This window comes from Chiloscyllium plagiosum, chromosome 5 (genome assembly GCF_004010195.1).
Source record: "Chiloscyllium plagiosum isolate BGI_BamShark_2017 chromosome 5, ASM401019v2, whole genome shotgun sequence".
Lineage (NCBI taxonomy): Eukaryota > Metazoa > Chordata > Chondrichthyes > Orectolobiformes > Hemiscylliidae > Chiloscyllium > Chiloscyllium plagiosum.
The window spans coordinates 2,477,746-2,501,958 of NC_057714.1; the positions used below are offsets into that span (position 1 = coordinate 2,477,746).

General features: G+C 41.7%; 2 protein-coding genes across 13 annotated transcripts in view; both read right to left on the reverse strand.

Moving 5' to 3' along the window:
- LOC122549664 (serine/threonine-protein kinase Nek10-like) overlaps positions 1-11,044 on the reverse strand; it is a 37,893-nt gene extending 26,849 nt beyond the window's left edge. The window contains exon 1 of one of the 3 annotated variants that reach the window (XR_006311631.1): positions 10,778-11,036. The gene's annotated coding sequence lies outside the window, so the exon portion shown is untranslated. Of the gene's footprint in view, positions 1-10,777 lie in introns of all 3 variants that reach the window. The other 2 variants (XM_043689492.1, XM_043689491.1) reach the window with 2 other exon arrangements.
- A 3,509-nt stretch (positions 11,045-14,553) lies between these two features.
- Positions 14,554-24,213, reverse strand: part of LOC122549662 (sodium bicarbonate cotransporter 3-like) — a 157,912-nt gene continuing 148,252 nt past the window's right edge. For all 10 annotated transcript variants that reach the window (XM_043689478.1, XM_043689483.1, XM_043689481.1 and 7 more), the window contains 2 exons: positions 17,492-17,602; positions 14,554-16,587 (listed from right to left, as the gene is read on the reverse strand). In XM_043689478.1, coding sequence (XP_043545413.1) covers positions 16,506-16,587; positions 17,492-17,602 — 193 coding nt within the window. In that variant the 3' untranslated portion in view covers positions 14,554-16,505. The remainder of the gene's footprint in view (positions 16,588-17,491; positions 17,603-24,213) is intronic.

Consider the following 24,213-nt stretch of genomic DNA (forward strand, 5'->3'; position numbering starts at 1 on the left):
CCAAGGGTGGAATTGTGAGGCACAGTGTTAACCACTCAGCTGCCATGCCACCCCTCAGCGAGTTAGCTTAACTTTTGTTATTGGGAAAATGTTACAGTATATTATTACTGATGCATGGCTTCATGAAAGGGAAATCATCCAAGGGTGGAATTGTGAGGCACAGTGTTAACCACTCAGCTGCCATGCCACCCCTCAGCGAGTTAGCTTAACTTTTGTTATTGGGAAAATGTTACAGTATATTATTACTGATGCATGGCTTCATGAAAGGGAAATCATGCCTGCCAAATTTACTGGAATTCTTTAAGTAGGTAACAAGAGGGATAGATAAAGGCTACCACACATTAGGCTACTTAGTGACAGCCCATGTTGCGAGAGGTAGTATATTAGCGTGGATAGAAGATTGATCAAGTAATCGAAGAAAGAGAGTTAGGGCAAGGGAGGGCATTTTCAGAATGGCAAACTGTAGCTAGTGTGCCACAGGGATCAGTGCAGGGACCATAATTATTGACAATATATACTAATGACTTGAATGAGGAATGAGAATGTACTATACCAGGTTTACAGATGACACAAAAATAGTTGAAAAATAAAGTAAAGAGGACGATACAACCTTCAGGGGTTTCACAGTGCTCAAAGGTTAAATGAGTGGGCAATTCTCGCCCACCCTCTGACGACCCTTCTCCCGCCTCCAGTACACCCCATCCAGCTGGACACACCATGCTGGCCTCTTACCCGCCCTCGATCTCTTCATAGCCAACTGCCGCCGCGACACTAACCGCTTCAACCTGTCTCCCAGACCAGCCATAACCTCATCACCTCAGGGGATCTCCCATCCACCGCCTCCAACCTCATAGTCCCACAACCCCACACCACCCGTTTCTACATCCTGCCCAAAATCCACAAACCTGACTGCCTCGGCCGACCAATTGTCTCAGCCTGCTCCTGCCCCACCGAACTCATCTCTGCATAGCTCGACATGGTCCTCTGGTACTATGGTAATTTTACCTTATTATGTATTTCCAAGGCTGGGAAAGATTTTTAATCAATAAGCGAATCAAGAATCATAGGAAAAAGGCAGGAAAGTGGAGTTGAGGATGAACGAGTCTCATTTATTGCTGGAGCAGTCTCAATGGGCTGAATGGCCTACTTCTGCTCCTATGTCTTATCGTTTTATAAAGGATGTGATAACTCTTCACAGAATATAATGGTAAAATTGAGCAGAGTCAACATGGAATTTATGAAAGGGAAAACACTATTGACAAATCTGTGGAGATTTTTGAGAATGTTACTTGCAGTATAGATCAAGGAGTTCAAGCAGTCGTGAATGGTTTGCACATGAACTGGAACCAAGCGCTGTATGTAAATGGAGATTCATGTGGCATCAAGCAGCTGATTAGTCTGCGAATTAGTAACAAGTTATTGACAGCAAAGGCTTTCTGCACGCAACAACTATATGATTGGCTCCCAGTTGCTGGACAACTTGGGACTATGAAAAAGATAGTGAGAAGATATTAGATCTCCACCAGCTCAGGACTTTTCCCTGTTCTCTGCAATAGAAACCACTTAAAGCTTGAAAAAAGTTTATTTTGTCTTCAGCGGTTGCTGTAAGCTGTAATTTTTAATTAATAAATCTTTAGAAATATCAACATGTCACTCTGCTTCCTACAAAAAAAGTGAAAGTATCGTGAGAAGGCAGATCAAGAAGTAGCATTCTGATCAGCACAGGATGCTGATCAGAACAGAGATCATTGACCGACTTTCCCAGTTTTCCCTTAGCCCATAACATTTCTTTCTTTTCCTAACACTGTATCTGTATTAACAGGGGGCGATTGTAAGCTGCTTAAAGTTTTAACCAGGAAAGTTTATGTTGGCAGTTCATAATGATTCTTGTTCACATTTTCTGTCAACTTGGGTCTGAAAGTCAGGTAAATTGGGGAATTTTGCACACTTTTTAAAATCTTTGACTTTAGTGATGATTCTGGGAATTGTACATAAGGCGTAATATACAGATCCTTGGTAAGACATCCTCACCTGGAGCAAAATGTATAGTTTTGGTCTCCCTATGTAAGGAATGGTATACCTGCCTGACAAGGAATATAATGGAGGTTCACCAAACATTCCTGGGGTGGTGGTATTGTCTTATGAGGAGAGATTGGGGAAACTGGGCCTCAGATCTCAAAGAATGAGTGGTGATCGCATTGAAGATTGCAAAACTTTTACAGGGCCAAAGTAGATAGGATATTTCCTCAGTGATGAAGCCAGAACATAAATTCAGGATATGGTCTAAGTCATTTAAGACTAAGAAGAAGAGGAATTTCTTCACTCAAAGAGTGCAGACTGGTATGCCAGCAGCAGTAATATGAAGCTACAACACAGGCCTATCTGCATGTCTAACTGCATAGGACATCAGTGCAAAAGATAAGGTTAAAACATCACAGCCGCGATAACCTACTCAAAGACATGCAGTTTGCATTCTGACAAGGCCATTTAGCTTCTGACCTAAATACAGCCTTAAGGTAAACATGGTCACAAGGGATGGATTTCAGAGGGGAAATGAGAGTGACTGCTTTTGAATCAATGACATGTATTTGACAGAGTGTGCCAAGAATGGAAAAATCTTCCCAACATCCTACCAATGGAAAAATCTTCCCAACATCCACTCTGTCCAGGCCATTCAGTATTCTGTATGTTTCAATTAGATTCTGCTCATCCTTCTAAACTCCATCGAGTATAAACCCAGAGTCCTCAAATGTTCCTCATATGTTAAGATTTTCATTCCTGGGACAGTTCTTATGAACTCCTCTGAACACGCTCTAGGGCCAGTACATCCTTCCTGAGAGATGGGGCCCAAAACTGCACACAATACTCCAAATGTGGTCTGGCCAGAGCCTTAGAGCCTCAGAAGTACATCTCTACTTTTATATTCAAGTCCTCTCAAAATAAATGCCATCACTGCATTTGCCGTCTTAACTACTGACTCAACTTGCAAATTTACCTTGAGAGAATCTTGGGCTAGATCTCCCAAGACTCTTTGCATTCCAGACATCTGAATTTTCTCCCCATTTAGAAAATAACCCATGCCACTATTTTTCCTGCCAAAGTGCATGACCTCACACTTTTCCACGTTGTACTCTATCTGTCACTTTTGCCCACCTCCTAACCTGTTCAAATCCTTCTGCAGCCTCCCCAGCTCCCCAATGCTACCTGTCCCTCTACCTATCTTTGTACCATCTGCAAACTTAGCCAGAATGCCCTCAGTTGCTTCATCTAGATCGTTAATGTCTAAAGTGATAAGTTGTGATCCCAACATTGACCCTTGCAGAACACCACAGGCTGAAATCCTGAGAAGGGCCCTTTATTTCCCACCCTCTGCTTTTTGCCAGACAGCCAAGCTTCTTTTCATGCTAGCACCTTGCCTCTAACACCATGGACCCTTATCTTACTCAGTAATTTCCTGTGCGGCACCTTCTTGAAGTCCAGGCATAACCTCCCCTTATTGAAACCATGCTAACTTTGCTCTATTTTACCGTAGAATTCCAAGTATTCAGAAATCTCCTCCTCCCAAATGGATTCCAGGATCTTACCCACGACTGGGGTTAGGTTAATTAGTCTGTAATTTTCTGACTTTTGCCTTACTCCCTTCTTAAATAGGGGTGTCATGTTAGCAATTTTCCAGTCCTCTCAGACCCTCCTGGATTCTAGCGATTTCCGAAAGATCATCACTAGTGCCTCCACCATCTCTTCAGTGATCTTCCTTATAATTCTGGGGTGTAGTCCATCTGGTCCAGGTGATTTATGCACGTAGATGCCATTCAGATTTTCTAGCACCTTCTCCTTGTTGATGGCCACCATATTCAGCTCTGCACCCTCCCTCTCTTGAATTTTTGGGATATTACTTGTGTCTTCCACCATGAAGACTGATGTGAAGTAATTATTCAGCTCCTCAGCTATTTCCTTGTTCCCCACTACTGGTGTCTCTAGCATCATTTTCCAATAGCCCAATGTCCACTTTTGCCCTTTATATATCTAAAGAAACTCTTACAGTCTGCCTATGTATTACTGGCTAGCTTACCCTTATACTTAATCTTCTCCCTCCTTGTTTCTTCTTTTATTGCCCTCAGTTGATTTTTCTAAGCTTCCCAATCCTCTGGTTTCATACTGCCCTGCGTCACATTATCTGCTTTCTCTTTTGCTTTTATGCTATCCCTGACTTCCCTAGTCAGCCATGGTTGCCTCATTCTCCCTGTGCCATGCTACTTTTTCCTCGGAATGAATCTCTGCCATGTCTCCTGAATTACTCCCAGAAACTTCCATCATTGCTGCTCCACTGTCTTTCCTGCTATGCTCCTCTCCCAGTCAATTCTACCCAGCTCCTCCCTCATGCCTCTGTAGTTGCCTTTATTCAGCTGTAATACTGTTACCACTGAATCTATCTTCTCCCTCTCAAACTGCAGAGTAAATTCTATCATATTATGATAAATGCCTCCAAACAGTTGCTTCATTTTAAGCTCCCTTATCAAGTCTGCCTCATTGCATAACATTAAATCCAGTATTGCCTGTTCCCTAGTGCTGTCCACCACAAGCTGCACCAAAACGCCATCTCATAGACATTCTACAAATTCCTTTTCTTGCAATCCACAACCACCTGATCTTCCCAGCCCACCTGCATATTGAAATCCCCCATAAAAACAACTTTGCTTTTCCGACATATCTTTTCTACCTCTTGGTGTATCTTGCGCCCCAGCTCCCAATCCTTATCCCCTTGCAGCCACGTCTCCTTGATGTCCACCACATCATCCCTGCCAATTTCTATCTGTGCCACAAGCTCATTTTACCTTATTCCTTATACTGCGTGCATTCAGATGCCTTCCCTCTTTTCATTGTCATTTTTTTGTCCAGTGTTAAGATACACCTCTGGTGCAGGTGGGACTTGAATCCAGGTCTTCTGGCCCAAAGGTACCCTATCACTGCACCACTATTCCTCACAGTAATGCCCTATGCCCAACTATCTTCATCTGCTTCAATGACTTTCCTTCCATTATAAGATCAGAAATTGGGTGGTTCACTGATTACTGCACAATGTTCATCACCACTCACGACTCCTCAGATACTGAAGCACTACACACATATGTAGCAAGGTCTGAAAATTGCTATTGACTAGCCACATAAGTGTTTGTAAGCGCAGTTCAGAGGCTAAGCAGCCTGTGCCAGAAACTTACTCCTGACTTCACAAGGCCTGTTACTACCCACAAGGTATAACCCCAGAAATGTTATGGAATACTCCTCATTTACCTGGATGAGTGTAGCTCCAACAACACTCAAAAACTCAACACCATCTGGGATAAGCAGCCCACTTGATTGGCACCATATGCACAGACATTCTACCCTTCCACTACTACAATCAGGTAAGGCACATTTTAAAATATAGTTTATTCAGTTCATTTGCCAGTTCTCAGATGTTTCTTCAATCTTGCATAACAAAAGAGTGGCCTACCACATTCTGCCTAAAAGATAATATCAGACTTACGGAAAGAACAGGTTCAGTTCTCTTTTTTACACAACAATCAAAGCATTTCACAGCCACTGAAATGTAAGAGTGCTGTAATACAGGAAAGGTAGGAGACACAAGGTAGAATCTTGCACTCTCCCTTGTGGTGAATTTGGTTACAGAGATTATTTTGTCAATGGTACTTTGGCAACTTCCTGTCATTATACATATAATATCTGTATAAAGCCTTGATGGTTTTCTCATTCTGCTGACATTTGAAGCTCTCAAATGGGTAAATTATCAAGAAAGCCTCTTTCTGCCACCGCCAATAACCCAGTGGGCTCACCATGAGGGGAAACCTGAAGTAGAGTCCTTATTCAAAGGTACTCATTGCCCGACTGAGACAGCCAACATCTGGAAAGCCACAAGTCACCTTCCAGCTCTTCCTTAATGCCAACCTTCATCCTCCTTTTTTCCTGTTATAATTCATTTATGCTTGGGTCTCTCAGGTGTCATACCAACAGCAGCCCCAGCATCCTTGGTGACACTACAGAGTACAAAAGATCTGCCATCCTCTGATTAGCCAGGAACTTTCGGCAAGGAAGACTTTCAATCTCCGGAGTCCTTGATCCAGAGGATGGCCCACCACTGGCATGTTAACTGCCAGAATAGCACAATATGAGTCAAGCCTTGACAAAGAGAGATGATGTAGGAGCCTCAGTGGCTTTTCAACTCCCAGGCTTAGACACCTGTCATTTCACAGGAGATTACATCACACTGTAAACTTTTGCTATAAATTCTGTGTCTTACAATCGTGTACTCCACAACCACCTGATGAAGGAGCAGCGCTCCGAAAGCTAGTGCTTCCAATTAAACCTATTGGTCGATAACCTGGTGGTGTGTGATTTTTAACTCTGTACACCCCAGTCCAACACCGACATCCCCAAATCAATATAATTGATTGAATACTTATATCTAATTTCCAGGACTGATATCTGCTTGATCCCAATAACATAGCAACTATCTTTTTACATAAAGTATAGCTTGTAGGCTCTATTATTCATATAACTTCCAATGTCATTGTTAACTAGTTACAGTTTTCCCATAAAAGGAGTTATTCATAATATTATTAACCTGTTTTGTCTCATGAGTATTTATTTTGCATTACAGCAAAGCTCAACAAACAAAAAAAGTTATTCAAACATCAGGCACAAGACCTATGAAATTTAATACCAAGCAATGTGAAATCACATAATTTGATAGGAGGAACGAGGCAAGGCACTATAACCTAAATGGTCCAGTTTTAAAGAGGGATACAGAAAAGTCCTGTGTGTGAAGGTAGAACAATCCATGAAAGTTGCAAGATGACGTGTGATGTTTGTTAAAAAGGATTAAAGGTTTTTGGCTTGATTAATCAAAACCTTTATGAAACACCAAAGAGGCTCAGCTGCATTTTAGTATATAATTCTGGGCATTGTATTTTAGGAAGGACAGAGAAGCTGCAGAAGGAATTTAGTAGAAAAGTACCAGGCATAAATAATTTTAGTTCTGCAACAAGATAGAAGAGGCTGAGAGATTAGGGAAAGGTTTTCAAAATCATGGACAATTTTGTTCTTCCTTTTGTCATATACTCAACAGCACACACTCAAATACAAAATTCAGTATTTTAATCTCAGACTCAATTATATTTCCTTCAGGAGAACTTTTTATTTTTCTCTTGTTCCTGAAGCTTTCTTCAGCCTTTCACAAGCTTTCCATCATTTATGTAAATGATTTGGATGTGAACATAAGAGGTATACTTAGTAAGTTTGCAGATAACACTAAAATTGGTGGTGTAGTGACCAGGCAAAGGTTACCTCAGATTGCAATGGGATCTTAACCAAACTGATCGTGAGAAATGGCAGGTGGGGTTTAGTTTCAATAAATGCGAGGTGCTGCGTTTTGGAAAAGCAAATCAGGGCAGGATTTATACACGTAATGGTAAGGTCTTGGGGAGTGTTGCTGAACAAAGAGACATTGGATTGCGGGTTCATATTATCTTGAAAGTGGAGTCACAGGTAGATAAGATAGTGAAGATGTTTGATATGCTTGCCTTTATTGGTCAGAGAATTGAGTATAGTAGTTGGGAAGTCATGTGCAGCTGTACAGGACATTGGTTAGGACACTATTGGAATATTGCATGCAATTCTGGTCTCCCTGCTACAGGAAGGACATTGTGAAGCTTGAAAAGGTTCAGAAAAGATTTACAAGGATGTTGCCAGAGTTGGAGGATTTGAGCTACAGGGAGAGGCTGAATAAGCTGGGGTTATTTTCCCTGGAGTGTCAGAGACTGAGAGGTGACCTAACAGAGGTTTACAAAATCATGAGGGGCATGGATAGAGTGAATAGTCAAGATCTTTTCCCCAGGGGAGTCCAAAACAGAAAGGCATAGGTTTAAGGTGAGAGGGGAAAATTTAAAAGGGACCTAAAGGGGCAACTTCTTAACGCAGAGGGTAGTGCGTGTGTGGAATGAGCTGCCAGAGGAAGTGGTGGAGGCTGGTACGATTACGACATTTAAAAGGCATGTAGATGGGTATATGAATAGGAAGGTTTTATAGGGATAAGACACAAATGCTGTCAAATGGGACTAGATTAGTTTAGGATATATAGTTGGCACGGATGAGTTAAACTAAAGGGTACAGCTCTATGATTCTAAATCAACCAACAAATTTCTTTCCCTATGTCTCTCCTTTAGCAGTCAGCTCAGTGGAAATACCTGTTTGCTTCCACTCTTTCTGAGTGTATTCAGAGCATCAGTGATCTCAACATTTTTGCTGGGTCCTAACATCCTTCCTAAATTATTATGTATTGAATTGTGCATAATGCTTCAGTTGAAGCCTAACCAGTTATTTTTGAAGTTTTACTTTTTTTTTCTGCCGTTGGTTAAAAAGCAAAAGAAAATCAACTTGCTGTCTTCAAGGATCTGTAAATATGCATACCTAAGTCTCTCTGTTCTTGCACCTATTCAGAATTGTACCCTTTAGATTATCACTTCACATGTAAAAGTGCTGTATTTGCCTAACAAATCTATACTCATTGCCCCATTTTAGCCAATGTTTCCCATTTGAGAATTAATTTTGTTTTTGTCAATAGACTCCAGTAATTTTTCCATCACTGATGTTTGCGATGATCAAGTTTATCCTGCTCACCATTTTTGATCGAGGTATAACATTTTCAATCCTCCAGTCCTCTGGCAAAATGTTCATATCCAAGCAAGATTAGAAGACTGTGGTCAGAGCTTCTTATATCTCCACAGAAGCAACTGTGATGTATTCCATAAAACATGAGTGAATTAAGTTTAGACAATGCCAACCTACCAACCTTTTCTATCGGTGTTTAACTTATTGAATATCTGTACCTCTTCTCCTTTACTGCAATGTTACCGTCATCCTCTTCTTTTGAAGGAGTATGCTCAGTACTCATTCAGCCATGTACTTGGCACCCACAGAAGATTTCCTTTTTCTATGTGAATAACAAATTGTTTGGGGTTTCCTTTTAAGTCACTTTATTCATTTTTGCTCACTTTTTTGTTCTTCTTGAATACTTTTTATTTAAGTTTCCATGCGCACACCTAGTTTTCTGCTGCATTAAGTACCGAATGTCTTTATTTTGGCCTCTATTTCTTACACATGCAAGGATTTCCACCTTTGGACATCCCAATATTCGATGTTATGGGAATATGTGTGACCTTAATTGAAGCATCTCCACCTTGAAAACCTGCTATTTCTTGGTTACTACTTCCTTGGCCAATTTTTATTTCTACCCTTTTCCAAATATGGAGTTAGGACACATATCAGTAATGTTTCATTGAACAACAGACCCTCAAAAGCCTAAATGGTCAACTCCTTTTCCTACACAACGATCCTGAAATAATCACTCCTTTAGCTGAATATTTTCACCTGAGTGTTGATTGATTTTTCTCAGTTTGTTTTAAACATACATTAAAAACACTATATAAATGCATGTTGATCTGTTGGAACTACTGAAAGTTTACAATTAGAATTGACAAACCAAATAATGCTTCTAATTGTTTGGCTGGATACTATAGGTGTGTTTGAAGGTGGGCAGGGGCACATAAAATCAAATGGATGGCCTTTCTGCCAGCTCCACATCCACTTCTGACCTGACTGAAACTTTACCGGGAACACATAAATATTGAGAAGACCATGCATCCTTGGGCTTATTGTGGTCTTTAAGTAGCCAATTAATGGCCACTTAAGAACTTCATCCCATCCCACCAGTAATTTATCTACACTTGCACATGCTTCAGGTATTACAGGAAGCCTTGCAGATTTAACTGTTCAGATTGGCAATAGATAAAGGAGTTGGGTCTCCTTAAATGGGTTGCCTAGGCCACTGGAGGCAATTTTTCAGCTCATTATCCCCAAATATATTCTTGACCTTGACATCCCATTGTCGAGTTCCCAGGTTCCCTGGGGTCCTAGCATGAGGGGGTGAGGGTTAGACCTGCAGTCCCAACCACAGACTTATCCCAGCTGGTATTGCTTGGTACCACCCATCCATGTGGCAAGCAGCGAAGATGGGACTTTCACCTTGAGAAATTAGCATTAAATTACTGTGAAGCGACCATTAGGATAGTGTGCGAGATCTCGCAACCTCTGCGTCTCCAAACCTTTCAACTGGAAATCAGGAACTATGCTTCATGACATACAAGCACAGATATGAGTTGGCTCCTTGGGCTTTCTCCCCCATCTGACAAAATCTGGCTGATCTAATTGTGGCCTCAACTCTTCTTTCCTGCCTCTCCCCATACCTTCTGGCTGCCTTGTCAACCTGCTTATCTTGTATTTATATCTATGATTGCTCCAATTTCAAATTCACACTCAATCTTAGCCCCTCAACAATGTGCACGAGCCTCTCACTTGGCCACCCTGAGATTTTGTTGAAGGAGCTGAAAGGTTTTGGTGGGTTCATAGTCATTCAGTGAGAGGCGGGAATGAACCAAATCTCTCAGTTGAGAGGCACGAAGTACAATTTGTGTGTATGAACTTGGTGATGGTGACATTCTGTGAAAGAAAGCCTGGAATAGAGCTGGGAGGAAATGAGACAATTGACGGGGATGAAATGAAAGGGGAAAGAGCTGCGGCCTGTCCTGATCATTGGAGCCTCAGTTATATTGGGTTCATGTTGTGGTCATTGTCATTGGCTGGGGAGCTGTGTGTTTGTTACTGAGAGGAGAGGCTAATGGTGCCTCGGGCCTGACTGACACTCGGCCCCTCTCTCACTTACCGGCTTCTCATGGTGTTAACGGACAGGCGGTGGTTCGCAGAGACTCTCTCTTTCCCCCTCCAAGCCAAGCAGCTCCGTTTACTTTCCAGCAGCGTTAACCGCTCGGACCCAATCAGAGCGTCCCGTGCTCAGACATCGAGCCCCGCGCACCCAATCGGCATCGCCGACACTGCTATGTCGCTAGCTCCATGGTGAGCGCTGACGCCCGCCGGCGCCGTCCCCATGGAAACCAAGCGCGTCGCTGACAACGGCTGTGGAAAGAGACGAGGGAAGGACTGCGCCTGCCCGGTAACAGAAGAGTCAAATAGTGTGGGCGCTGGAAAAGCACAGCAGCTCAGTCAGCAGCTGAGGAGCAGCAGGAGGGGCTACGTTGTGATAGGTGGATGAAGGTGGGGGCTGATGGTGATAGGTCAGAGGGGAGGGTGGAGCGGATAGGTGGGAAGGAAGATGGACAGGTAGGACAGGTCATGAGGATGGTGCTGAGCTGGAAGGTTGGATCTGGGATAAGGTGGGGGGAGGAGAGATGAGGAAACTGGTGAAATCCACATTCATCCCATATGGTTGGAGGATCCCAAGGCGGAAGATGAGACATTCTTCCTCCAGGTGTTGGATAGCCAGGATTTGGCAGTGGAGTAGGCCCAGGATTTGCATATCCTTGGCAGCGTGGGAGGGGGAAGTTGAAGTGGTTGGCCACGGGGTGGTGGGCATGTTTGGTGTATGTTGCCTAGAGGTGTTCTCTGAAGCACTCTGCAAGTTGGCTTCCTGTCTCCCCAATGTAGAGGAGACCACATAGAGAGCAAAGGACACAGTAGATGAGGTGTTTGGAGGCACAGGAAAATCTCTGCTGGATGTGGAAGGATCCTTTGGGGCCTTGGATGGAAGTGAGGGGAGAGGTGTGTCTGCAGGTTTTACACCTCTTGCTGTGGCAGGGGAAGGTGCTGGGAGTAGAGGGTGGGTTTTTGAGGGGTATGGCAGAGTTTCTGCCACCTACAGTAAACCCCACCACCAGAGATATATTTCACTCCCCATCTATTAGCATTCCGGAGTGCCACTCCATCTGTGACTCCCTCATTAGGTCCACACCCCCTCCCCCATCAAACCACCCTCCAACCCCAGGACCTTCCTTTGCCAGTGCAAGAGGTGTAAAACCTGCACCTACACCTCTGCCCTCACCTCCATCCAAGGCCCCAGAGGATCCTTCCACATCTAGCAGAGATTTTCCTGCACCTCTAAACACCTCATCCAGGATGTCCGTTGCTCTCAATGTGGTCTCCTGTACATTGGGAAGACAGGACGCCAACTTGCAGAATCTTTCAAAAAACATCTCTGTGACACATGCACTAAACAACCCCACCTCCCTGTGGCCGACCATTTAAACTCCTGATTTAACCCCTAAGAAAAAGAACACGAAATGACATCATCTACCCAAAGTAGCCCAAACATAAATAGAAAACAGGAATCATCAGCAATGCTTCATCTTGAGGCTCACTGAAGATGTTACCTAGTATGGTAACAAAACGTCTGAACATGAACCTTCCAGCTCAGTGAGCAAACCTACATCCAGAACCTCAACCCTGCCCAGTTCACACTTCCAGAGTCAGAAGTTGTGTCCCTGAGGGAAGGCAAGTTTCTGACTGGATATTATTACATTGCAACATGAAGATACGAATGTAACTTCTCCCTATAGCTCAAATCCTCCAACCCTGGCAACATCCTTGTAAATCTTTTCTGAATCCTTTCAAGTTTCACAACATCTTTCCGATAGGAAGGAGACCAGAAATGCACGCAATATTCCAACAGTGGCCTAACCAATGTCCTGTACAGCCGCAACTTGACCTCCCAACTCCTGTACTCAATACTCTGACCAATAAAGGAAAGCAAAGTTTGTGAGAAGATTTGTAGCTCAGGTGCTCGCTGCTGTGGTTCTGTTCGCCGAGCTGGAAGTTTTTGTTGCAAACGTTTCGTCCCCTGTCTAGGTGACATCCTCAGTGCTTGGGAGCCTCCTGTGAAGTTTCCTCCGGCATTTATAGTGGCCTGTCCCTGCTGCTTCCGGTTGTCAGTTTCAGATATCAGCTGTAGTGGATGGTATATTGGGTCCAGGTCGATGTGTTTGTTGATGGAGTTTGTGGATGAGTGCCATGCTTCTAGGAATTCCCTGGCTGTTCTTTGTTTCGCTTGCCCTATAATGGTAGTGTTGTCCCGGTCAAATTCATGTTGCTTGTCGTCTGCGTGTGTGGCTACTAGGGATAGCTGGTCGTGTCATTTCGTGTACAAACTCCTCCTTCACTACCCTATCTACCTGCGACTCCACTTTCAAGGAGCTATGAACCTGCACTCCAAGGTCTCTTTGTTCAGCAACACTCCCTAGGACCTTACCATTAAGTGTACAAGTCCTGCTTAGATTTGCTTTCCCAAACTGCAGCACCACTCATTTATCTAAATTAAACTCCATCTGCCACTTCTCAGCCCATTGGCCCATCTGATCAAGATCCCATTGTAATTGGAGGTAACCTTCTTCGCTGTCCACTACCCCTCCAATTTTGGTGTCATCTGCAAACTTACTAACTATATCTCTTATGCTCACATTCAAATCATTTATGTAAATGACAAAAAGTAGTGGATCCAGGACCGATCCTCGTGGCATCCACTGGTCATAGACATCCAGATGTCAGAGGTAGTTTTTTCACCCAGTTGTGAGGGCATGGAATGCACTGCCTGCAACAATAGTAGACTTACCAACTTTAAGATCATTTAAATGGTAATTGAATAAGCATATGGATGAAAATGGATTAGTGTGGGTGAGATGGGCTTCAGTTTTTTCACAGGTCGGCACAACATCAAAGGCCGAAGGGCCTGTACTGCGCTGTAATGTTCCATGTTGTATGTTCTATCTCTATTGCACTCAGTGAAGAGTAGGGAGAGAAACAAAACAGCAAACCCTTCCTAAAAAGAAAACTAAGATGATATACGCATGAAGTTCAGGAGGTAGGAACACTACCACCATACTACAAGAGCCCGTATTCATCTGGAGGAAACTGATCAAGTTAATTCATATGCAATTAAATTGGCCTCAGTTATTTCACCATCTGGCACTTCCTGAATTCTTTTTCATAACCAGTCAGTTTAAAGCCAATGAACACCTTTATGAACACTTTTACACATGCACATTTTGTTCCAATGTATCACCAAGACTAAAATGCAAGTTTAATTCAGACCCAAGAGAAATTGCTGCAGCATTCCCAGAAGGTCAACACAGAAAGAAGATTCTCTTCAGAAGAGGATAAAAAAGCAAAATGTGCTTTTCTTTATAAATCTAGTGGGAGCAAGAGCAGCCCTCTGTGTCCCCCAACATCAAGGGCTGAAGAGCCTGTACTGCGCTGTAATGTTCTGTGTTCTAAGATAGATTAGTCCTCCACTTCTCCAGCCATCCCCTTCCAAAGGGATGCCTTGAATACCAAATGCAGCTATTTTCTGCCACTTCTCACCTATTCTCAATAGAATTTAGAATGACAAAATTTATTGGAAATTAAAATTCACCTGGACTCATGCTCCCAAAATTGCTGGTGGGATCTTCTCTCATCAACCCACTGGCAGTTAAATTACAGGTGTAGACTTAAAATTTTTAGAAAGGTATTATCAAAAGTATTAGGAGGTTAAAACTCAAATGAAATGGTGTTTGTAAAACATTACAGTACGGCAGATCACCACTTTTGTTAGATCTTTAACTTATTCAGTTTCCAAACAGACCCCTATGAAGAACATAGACCAATATCATGTTTGGTACAATAAAAGACTTTATTGCTTTTATTAATAGGTATGACATTACAAAAAATAGTTATTCTCCTCTAATATCCAATTAAAGGCAGGATGTTGGCCTTAAAGAAAACAAAATCTGGGGGTTATACACATATTTAAACTAAGACATGGACTACTGTAACATTTTTACATTGCTTTGGGTGTCCTTACAAAAATAAATGAAATCACTACTGTACTTAGAAATAGTCATAAAAACTTTAACCATAATTTTCTGAACTTAGACAATTTTATGAAAATTGATGAATACTAGGGATTGTATTTGTTCTGTGATTAAATAAGCAGAACATAGGAAGACATAAAATTACCGTTAACTGCAGATTTTAAAAAAAAACAAAAAAGGGACAAAACTGTCCCTGTCAGAAACCAGTTTTTCAAACTGTTAAAATCTCATACTGTATTTAGCATTTAACGATCAACAGTATCAACACAATACTATTTAGAGTAACCTAAAAAATTAAATAGAAAACTTCAGTTCACCAACTGACACTCGATTAAAATAAGTTTCTATAATTCACATCTCCTCTTATGTAATGCAAACTCAATTATTCAATTACAGTGATTACAATTTGTACATTTAATAAAATAGCAGAAAATTGGTTGACTGAATATATCCGCAAAACTTGCCATATGTTTAACTATATAAGCAGTATTGGGATACAAAACAAATGCTTCACAATATTACCATTTCTGTGTTTTGGCTGTTTGGCTATTATTTTGCAATGATTCAATGCAAATGATGAATACAGTTCTGTATGTTGCACTGGCATTGTGTTTTTGTCTAAAGATAAATGAACTTGCCTCATTTGAAAACAAAATGGCTGGCCAAAGGAAATATTTTTAAAACTTTCATCTGATCTGGAAGACAAAACAACTTCACAAATTGTGTTAAAGCATGGCAATATGGATCAATGGGAAGATTCTGATTTCCTGAGATGGCTCTAGAATTACTGATCTAATACTATAACTACAGTACTGCCCATAGAAAGTGGTCACTCTACATATCTAAAGTACAAAGACAAAAATACTAGAACAATCTTTATAAAATTAGCCAAATCTTCTTTAAATTCCATATAGTGTGGAAATTTCTGAATAAACTTGAGGCTAAGTATAAATAAATAAAACATATAACACTGCAATGCTAAATAAAGCCTACAGTATACCATGTTGAATAAAGTTACATGTAAACAGTTCAGATGCAGACAGTCTCAAATCAGTATTGCAAAACCGGTGCACCATTTTGTAAATAAAAGGATAGCAACCAACCCCAGTATTAAACCAGTATAGTAAACAGATGCACACCCTTCAGATAGAATACCAATTTACATACCTCTTCTATCACAACACTTGTTACCGCCTGCTAGCTCATTGTTATTCAGTAGCAACAAAACTCTGAAGGATCAATGACAAATAAAGACAGAGATTCGAGCATTTGGTTGAAGATCTTATTACCTATTAGTTATCACATGGAGTGTGAATGTCAATAAGCAATATATTTATACCTTTTTGTATCGACAGTATACTTGTGATTCTGGATCTTGTGATCATCATGTGCTATTTTTCATTTTTTAAAAATGGTACATCATCTGCCATCATCAAGCAAATCAAATGTTGGTAAGCAGATTTTAATTTTAAAATAACTTGTCTAATAGATTATTGCTTGTTTACTTTCCATAACCTTATGCCAAAAATTGTAAATTGAATAATAAGTAAAGACTTAAACAGTAGCTAGCATTGCAGTTGACAATAGTACAAGGGTAAAACAACCTTGGTCAGAAGAATTTCACTCTGACTGAGACACTGATTAGGTCCAACACACTTCTATTTCCTGCAAAGGATCCAGAGGTTTGGCTGTGGCTCAAGTAGTAGTTTCATAAAAAGAAATTTTTCTAGATTAATCAAGATGTAGCTTGTTTCATACAGATGTTTCTGCATCAAGGACATTTCTTGGAGGCACCTCTTCAATGTTTATTTGGATATCTGTAGTACATTCAGGACTGTAAATATGTAACAAGGAAAAGTAAATGTATAGCCGCATTTCTGGTTTTATAAATAAATATTTATGTTTGTACACCCACAAACTAATTAAAAAAAGAGAAATGAAAAAACAATTCAGCCTTTTAAATGAAAATATTGCACACGTATTTTAATGTGCAAGTGGTTTTTGCTTCTGAAACTTCTGATTCTATTTTCATATCTAAAGTTTCACAAATTAAATACATCTACAGTTCACATAATATTTATATCAGCAAAACTAAGTACTTTTTGGGATACAGAGAGTTTTAATGAGTTAGCTGTAAAAGATAAATATGTCTATGTGCATACGACTTCCTGTCTGGAGGATGTAGCAAAAGGTACCTATATTGAAAATAATTGTACATTATGCAGGTAAGAAATTAGAATTTTTGTTTTTAAAAGAAATAAAGCCACATACAGTACAACTATATTCAGAAAATAGCATATGGTTTTACAGATTCCTCATCTGTTTCTCCACAAACAATACTTTTAAAAAAGTATTCTCTGAAATTATCATTTTCATAAATACTGTTTTAAGTGGTGTCAATCTATAACATACAAAAAGATCCTGAAAAATACTAACTTGTGAAAATTGTTTGCTGAATAATGTACCATGCCAGCTAAAAATGTTCAAGCTTGATAACTTTGTTCAAACCACATGAAAAATTAGTAAGCTAAGATCTATTAGTCTTATAACAGAGTCGGTGCTATAATTGAATGGCTTGGGGTATATCAAACAGGGTTTTTCAAACACTAGTGGAGTATATCAAACACTTACTGCAAATGCCCAGTTTTCTAAACAACAGCCGCTGTTGTGCATGTATTATTATCAATGCTTTGTTAGATGTCAGGCTACAGATTAAGCACATAAACAAAAAAAGCTACCTTGCTTCAAGTTTTACAACTTTTGCATTCTCAGCATTAACAGCAAGAGCCTTCCACACAGCAGTTTTGGCCATTTCATCAGATATGTTTACGACTGAAGGATCATCTGGGCTAGAGGATAAACATATCTAAATGTTAGTGCTTTGTACAAGCAGAACCACTAACTGGATTCACAAAGCCTTATTTTTCCCTTCAACCTTGCCATGCAGTTCTTCCCCAGCTTATACAATTCTTACACAGTTTATTGAAGTCACATGCAAAGAAAAAAAAAAAATCAAGAAACAAAATTGTTTCAACAATAAAACACCAAAGTTTTCCATCAGGGTTGTTCAACCTCTTCTGAATGGGGGTACCAAGAAAATTTCAGACAGATAAGATTTGGCACAACAGTAAACATGAATTTCAGAAACAAACAATTCCAAAAGGAATAAATACATAATTTAAATAAATGACTCAAACCTAAATAACTGAAAGTACCAAGCAGCAGAGCTAACTAATAAAAATCTGGTTTTTCCCTTTTCCATTAATAAGTTCAATTACTAGCAAAATTGATAAAGGAGAGCCAATGGATGTCATCTAATTAGATTTGCAGAAGGCTTTCGAACCATGATGGTGGTTGGAAATATAAAAGCACAGGAGATAATAGGATAGGAGGTAATGCACCAGCATGAGGTGATCAGCTAATAGAGAACAAGCAAGCGGTGACAAGTCAGGTACTGAAGGGAGCAAACCTTGGGACCCAGCTGCTCGCAATTAATGATCTGAATGTGTGTACCAAAATGTAATATTTCCACATTTTCAGGTCACACAAAGCTAAATGGGAAGGTTTGTTGAAAGGATAACAAAGCAGCTTCAAGAGGATTTGGACAGGTGAACTGACTGGGCAAGAACATGGTGGATGAACCTAATGTAGAAAATGCGGTGAAGTCATCTACTTTAGTAAGAGAAACAGTATATCTTAAGTGGAAAGGGGTTGGAAAGCGGAGATGGGCAAGGAACCTCTGTTCTTGTCAATAAGTCACCTAAGACCAATATATCAAATGCAACAAGCTACTAGGAAGGCTAATGGAATGGTAGTCATTACTGCAAGAAGATCGGATTACAGAAGTCAAGTCTTAAATCAATTGTATAGGAGTTTGGTTGGACTGTACTTGGAGTATTATGTACAGTTTTGGTCTCCTTATCTCAGGGGAAGATATTCTTGCCATAGAGGAACGTAATGAAAGTTCACCAAACTTGTTTTTGGATAGAAAGACTGATTGGTCAAACTGGGCCTGTATTCCCTAGAGTTTCGAAGAATGAGAGGCAACCTTATTGAAACCTACAAAATATACATGCAGCTAAGATGTTTCCCCTGGGTGTGGAGTCTAAAACCAATGAGCACAATTTAAAAATAAAAGGGAGATGCCATTTAGTTTCTCCCGATCTCTGACCTATTTTACTCAGAAGGTTGTGAATCTGGATTTCTCTACCACAGAAGGTCGTGGGGGAAGGGGTGTTCAGTCTGAATATATTTAAGTCGGAATATCTGACAGGTTTCAGATTATCAGTGGTGTACAGTGTTATGGGGATGGAATGAGTTAAAGGCACGGAAGTATTCGATTAGCTTTGATCACATTGAATGGTTTAGCAGGTGTGCAGGGCTGAATGGCCTACTCCTATTCCCATGAATCAGAAGCCATTTCTTTTCAGCATTTGCCATTGGCAAAGGAAAGAAAAGAAACAGCCTTTGATTGGAGGAGCATATTGCAAAATCTTCCATTTGTATTTTCTGTATTTAGAACCCCAGTAGCAAGGTGGAAAGGACCAACTTCATTCGAGACAAAAAAACTGCAGATGCTGGAATCCAAGCTGGACAGGCAGAGGCTGGAAGAACACAGCAAGCCAGGCAGCATCAGGTGGAGAAGTCAACGATTCAGGTGTAACACTTCTTCAGAGCTGGGGATTGTGGGGGATGGGGGTGGGGGTTTGGGTGGGGTGAATGGGTTGGTGGTGGTAGTTTGGATGGGGAGAGGGGCAAGTTGATGAGGTAGGGATAGGTGAACACAGGAAGAGAGTATGACCTGATTGGTCGATGGGATGAACTAGTCCTCACTCTTAATAACCTTTTCTTTAACTCTTCCCATTTCCTCCAAATCCAAGGGGTGGCTGTGGGCACTCAGATGGACCGTAGCTACACCTGCCTCTTTGTCTGCTATGTCAAACAGTCCCTCTTCACAATCTACACAGGCACTGTCCTCCAACTCTCCTGCCGTTACATCAATGACTGCATTGGTGCAGCGTCCTTCACCCAGGTTGAACTGGAGCAGTTCATCAACTTCGCTCACAACTTCCATCCCACCTTCAAATTCACTTGGTCTATCTCGGAACCTCCCTCCCCACTCCATTTATATCTGGCGAGTCTTCAGACAGACGTTCACTATAAATTCTCAAACTCCCATAACTACTTGGAAAACGGGATGAAGTTCTTGCAGGATACTAGATGGGAGAAGGTGTAGCCCAATACCTCTGCCTCTGCCACATCTGCTTGGACAAGGAGACATTCCATTCCCTAGCATCCCAGACCTATTTTGAACAAAGTGCTCTGTGATCCAGACAGCCCTCCACCACACCACCTCCATTCCTCATTCCAATGCTCTCAACCCACCCCCTCAAAAAGCAACAGAGACAGGGTCCCCCTTGTCCTCATCTACCACCCCACTGGTCTCCGCATCCAACGTATCATTCTTAAACACTTGCACCAGCTCTAACTAGACCCTACCACCAAGAACATTTTTTCCCCCTACTCCTCTCTGCCTTCCGCAAGTACCATTCCCTTTGCCAATCCCCTGACCAATCACCCTCAAGCCTTCCCCTGCAACCATAAAAGCTGCAACACCTGCCAGCACACCACCCCCTCACCTCCATCCAGGACCCCAATCTGCCTGTCCTCCAATCTAGTTTACTGTATTCCAGTGGGAGATGTGGTCTTCCCTACATCAGTGACAGCAAATGTAAACTCAAGGCACATTTCACCGAGCATCGCAGCTGGGCCCACAGGGGCCGACCTGACCTCCCAGTCATCACCCATTTTAATTCCCTTTCCCACTTCCTTTCTGACATGACCATTCTTGGCTTCTTGCATTGCCACAGCGAATCAGACCACAAATTGAAGGAAGACCTCATCTTCCGCCTGGGCAACCTGGAGGAACTCAAAGTTGAGTTCTCCAATTTCAAATAACCTCCCTTCCCATCCACCAACTCCCTTTCCAGCCCCGCCTCATCCCTTCCATTGCTCTGACTGGCCCTTCCTTCCAGGTTCCTTCCAGGGAGGGGACGAGGGCGGTGGGGTGGGTAGTGAGAGTACAGTGCGAGAGTTGGGGGGTGGGGCATGGTGGTTGAGTGCAGCGTGAGAGATGGGGGTGAAGGCAAGGGCCTCGCGAGGGGGTTGAAGGCTGTGCAAGGGGGCAGCAGGGCAGGTGGAGCCAGGGCAGGGTGGGCGGCGAGTCGAAAGGGAAAGAGGGTGAGGGTGGGCAAGGGCATCGCAAGAGGTGGGGCGATGGCAGTGCAAGGGATCACGCATGCACACACACGGGGAACACACGAGAGCGAGCATGAGGGGAGCCGGAGTGGAGCATCTCAGAGACAGACAAGAATGCAGTCAACTATTTTAACAATGATACCCAGGAGTGGGACAGGAAGACACAGTGTGGAAGTGTAAAGGAAACAGCAGCAAAAAGGGACAAAGAGGATGGTCAAAACAAAATGGCAAAAAATAATGGCTCTTGAACACAGCTAATATTCAGATTATAAAATTCAGAACATCCCAAGGAAGAGCAGGATTGGTGGTTTGTTATTCCTAATGCATCTATGTATATTTGATAAATCAAAGTTTATTTGCATCATCATAGGTTTTTACTGGTTTAATTTTATGCAGAAAACACTACCCCCAAGTTTCAGCCAATGGGCAGATTTATCTTGGTTTTTCTATAAGATAGTACACTGAGTCATACATTGTACTGTAAGCAAAAAGAAACAAGCAGGACTGAAAATATATACCAACGGAATCACCATGACAGGAACCCACAACTGAAACCATGCTGGACCTGTAACAGCTGCTGACACCCTGTGCTGGGAGAACTTGATTCCTTTATTTTATATAAGACCTAGGAATCAACTTCTCCCAGCACAAAGCGTCAGTAGCAACAGGCTGCAAATGCTGGATTCAAGCCAAATGTAATTTTTAGACAAGTCTACGTTCGCTAATTTTTATAAAAGGGTCTTGAGCATCATGCCTGAAGCTTCTATTAAGCAGGATTTATCAAGGTTCAAGCAAGCAAATGTTATCGGGGACTCTCCGATCAGGGGTGTAAGACAGGCGATCCTGCAGGTATGTGCTGGGATTAAAGATATCTCAGGGAGGTTGCAACAAATTGTCAAAGTGTGAGCAACCAGAGGTCTTATACACTTTGGTACAAACAACATAGGCAGAGAAAGGGATGAGGATTTGCAGAAAGAATATGTTAGCTAGCAGATTAAAAAGCAGGACCTCAAATAAAGGTGGTAATCTCGGGATTACTTCCAGTGTCATCTGCTAGTGAGAATAGGAACAAGAAACTAGGACAGAATAATGAATGACTGAGGAGATCGTGCAGGAGGCAAGAATTCAGATTGCTGCGTAATTGGGATCTCTTCTTGGGGAGAAGAGACCTATTCAAAAGGGGCATGTTCACCTGAACTGGAGGGAGACTTGCTAGTGCTACTCAGGAGCCTTTAAACTAGTACAAAGGAGGGGTGGGGTGTATCCTAAACAGCCACGATTAGAGAGAAAGCAGAGGATGGTTCAGAAGCTAAAGAGAATAAGTTACTTAGACAAGGCAGACAAGAGCATGTCAGAGAACGAGACAATCCTAAATAATTAAACTGCATTTATTTTAATGCAAGAGGTCTAACAGGTAAGGCGGATGAACTCAGGGCATACATGGGACTGGGATATCACAGCAACTACAGAAACATGGCTGAAGGAGAGACAGGACTGGCAACTCAATGTTCCAGGGTATAGATGCTTTAGAAGAATAAAAAGGAGGCAAGACAGGAGGGGGAATAGTGTTTTTGAATAAGGAAAACATTACTGCTGTACTTAGGATATTCCTGGAGGATTGTCCAGTGTACTTAATGTGAACTCAAATAAGATGGGGGATGATCACCTCGAAGAGGTAGTACTATAGGCCCCAAATAGTCAGCAGAAACTACGGAGAAAATATATAGAGATTTCAGATATATATATGAATAATAGGATTGTATCAGTAGGGGATTTTAATTTTCCAATCATAGACTGGGACTGCCCATATAGTGTTAAGGAAGGAATGTTCAAGAAAATAGTGTGTAAATTTTTTTTTAGATTCGATTCCCTACAGCGTGGAAACAGGCCCTTCGGCCCAACAAATCCATACTGACCCTCTGAAGAGTAACCCACCCAGACCCATTTCCCTCAGGATGACATACCTAACACTATGGGCAATTTAGCATGGCCAATTCACCTGACTTGCACATCTTTGGACTGTGGGACGAAACCGGAGCACCCGGAGGAAACCCGCGCAGACACAGGGAGAATGTGCAAACTTCACACAGACAGTCGCCAAAGGTTGGAATTGAACCTAGTGCTGTGAGGCAACGGTGCTAACCACTGAGCGACCGTGCTGTCCATTTACAAGTACCTACTAGAGAAGGAGCAAAATTTGACCTTTTCTTGGGAAATAAGGCAGGACAAGTGACTGAAGTGTTAGTGGGAGAGAAATTTGGGACTAGTGATCATAATTGTATTAGTTTTAAAGAAGTTATGGAAAAGAATAGGTCTTCTATAAAAGTTAAAGTTCTAAATAGGAGTAAGGCCAATTTTGACAGGACAAGACAGGAGCTTTCAAAAGTTGATTGGGGTAGACTATTCACAGGTAAATGAATGACTGGCAAGTGGGAGACTCCCAAAAATGAGATAACACTAGTTCAGGGTAAAGCTAGTAGGAATAGGGAATAATGGATGAATATCAACAAGGTCATCTATGTGTGGAACTGCAGGAGATGGGCGGAGATACTAAATAACTATTTCGCTTTAGTATTTACTGTGGAGAAAGACTCGGAAGCTAGAAAACTTGGGAAAATAAATAGTTATATTTTGTAAACAGCCCACATTACAAGATAAAAAGTGCTAGAGGTCTTAAAAAGCACAAAGGTAGATGAATCTGAGACTTGATTAACTGTATCCTAGGACACAGTGGGAAGAATTTGCAGGGCTGCTATCAGTGATATTTGTATCCTATACAGCCATAGGTGAAGTGCCAGAAGACTGGAAATTGAATAAAGTTGTGCCTTTATTTAAGGAAAACTGCAAGAAGCCTGGGAACTATAAATTAATGTGTTTGATTTCAGTGGTGGGCAAGTTGTTGGAGGGGATTCTGAGAGACAAGGTTTACATGCATTTGGAGAAATGGTTACAATTGCTATCTGCATGGGAAATGAAATCTCATTATCTTGAGTTTTATGGGGGGATATGACCAAGATAGATAGATGAGGGAAGAACAGCAGATATTATTTACTTGGACTTTAAGGCCTTTGACAAGCTTCCACATGATAGCCTAATTAGTAAAGTTATATCACATGGAATTCAGGGAGAGCTTGTCAATTGGACACAAAATTGGCTCAACAGAGGGAGATGTAGGAGACAGAGGGTGGTGTGGAGGCCTGTG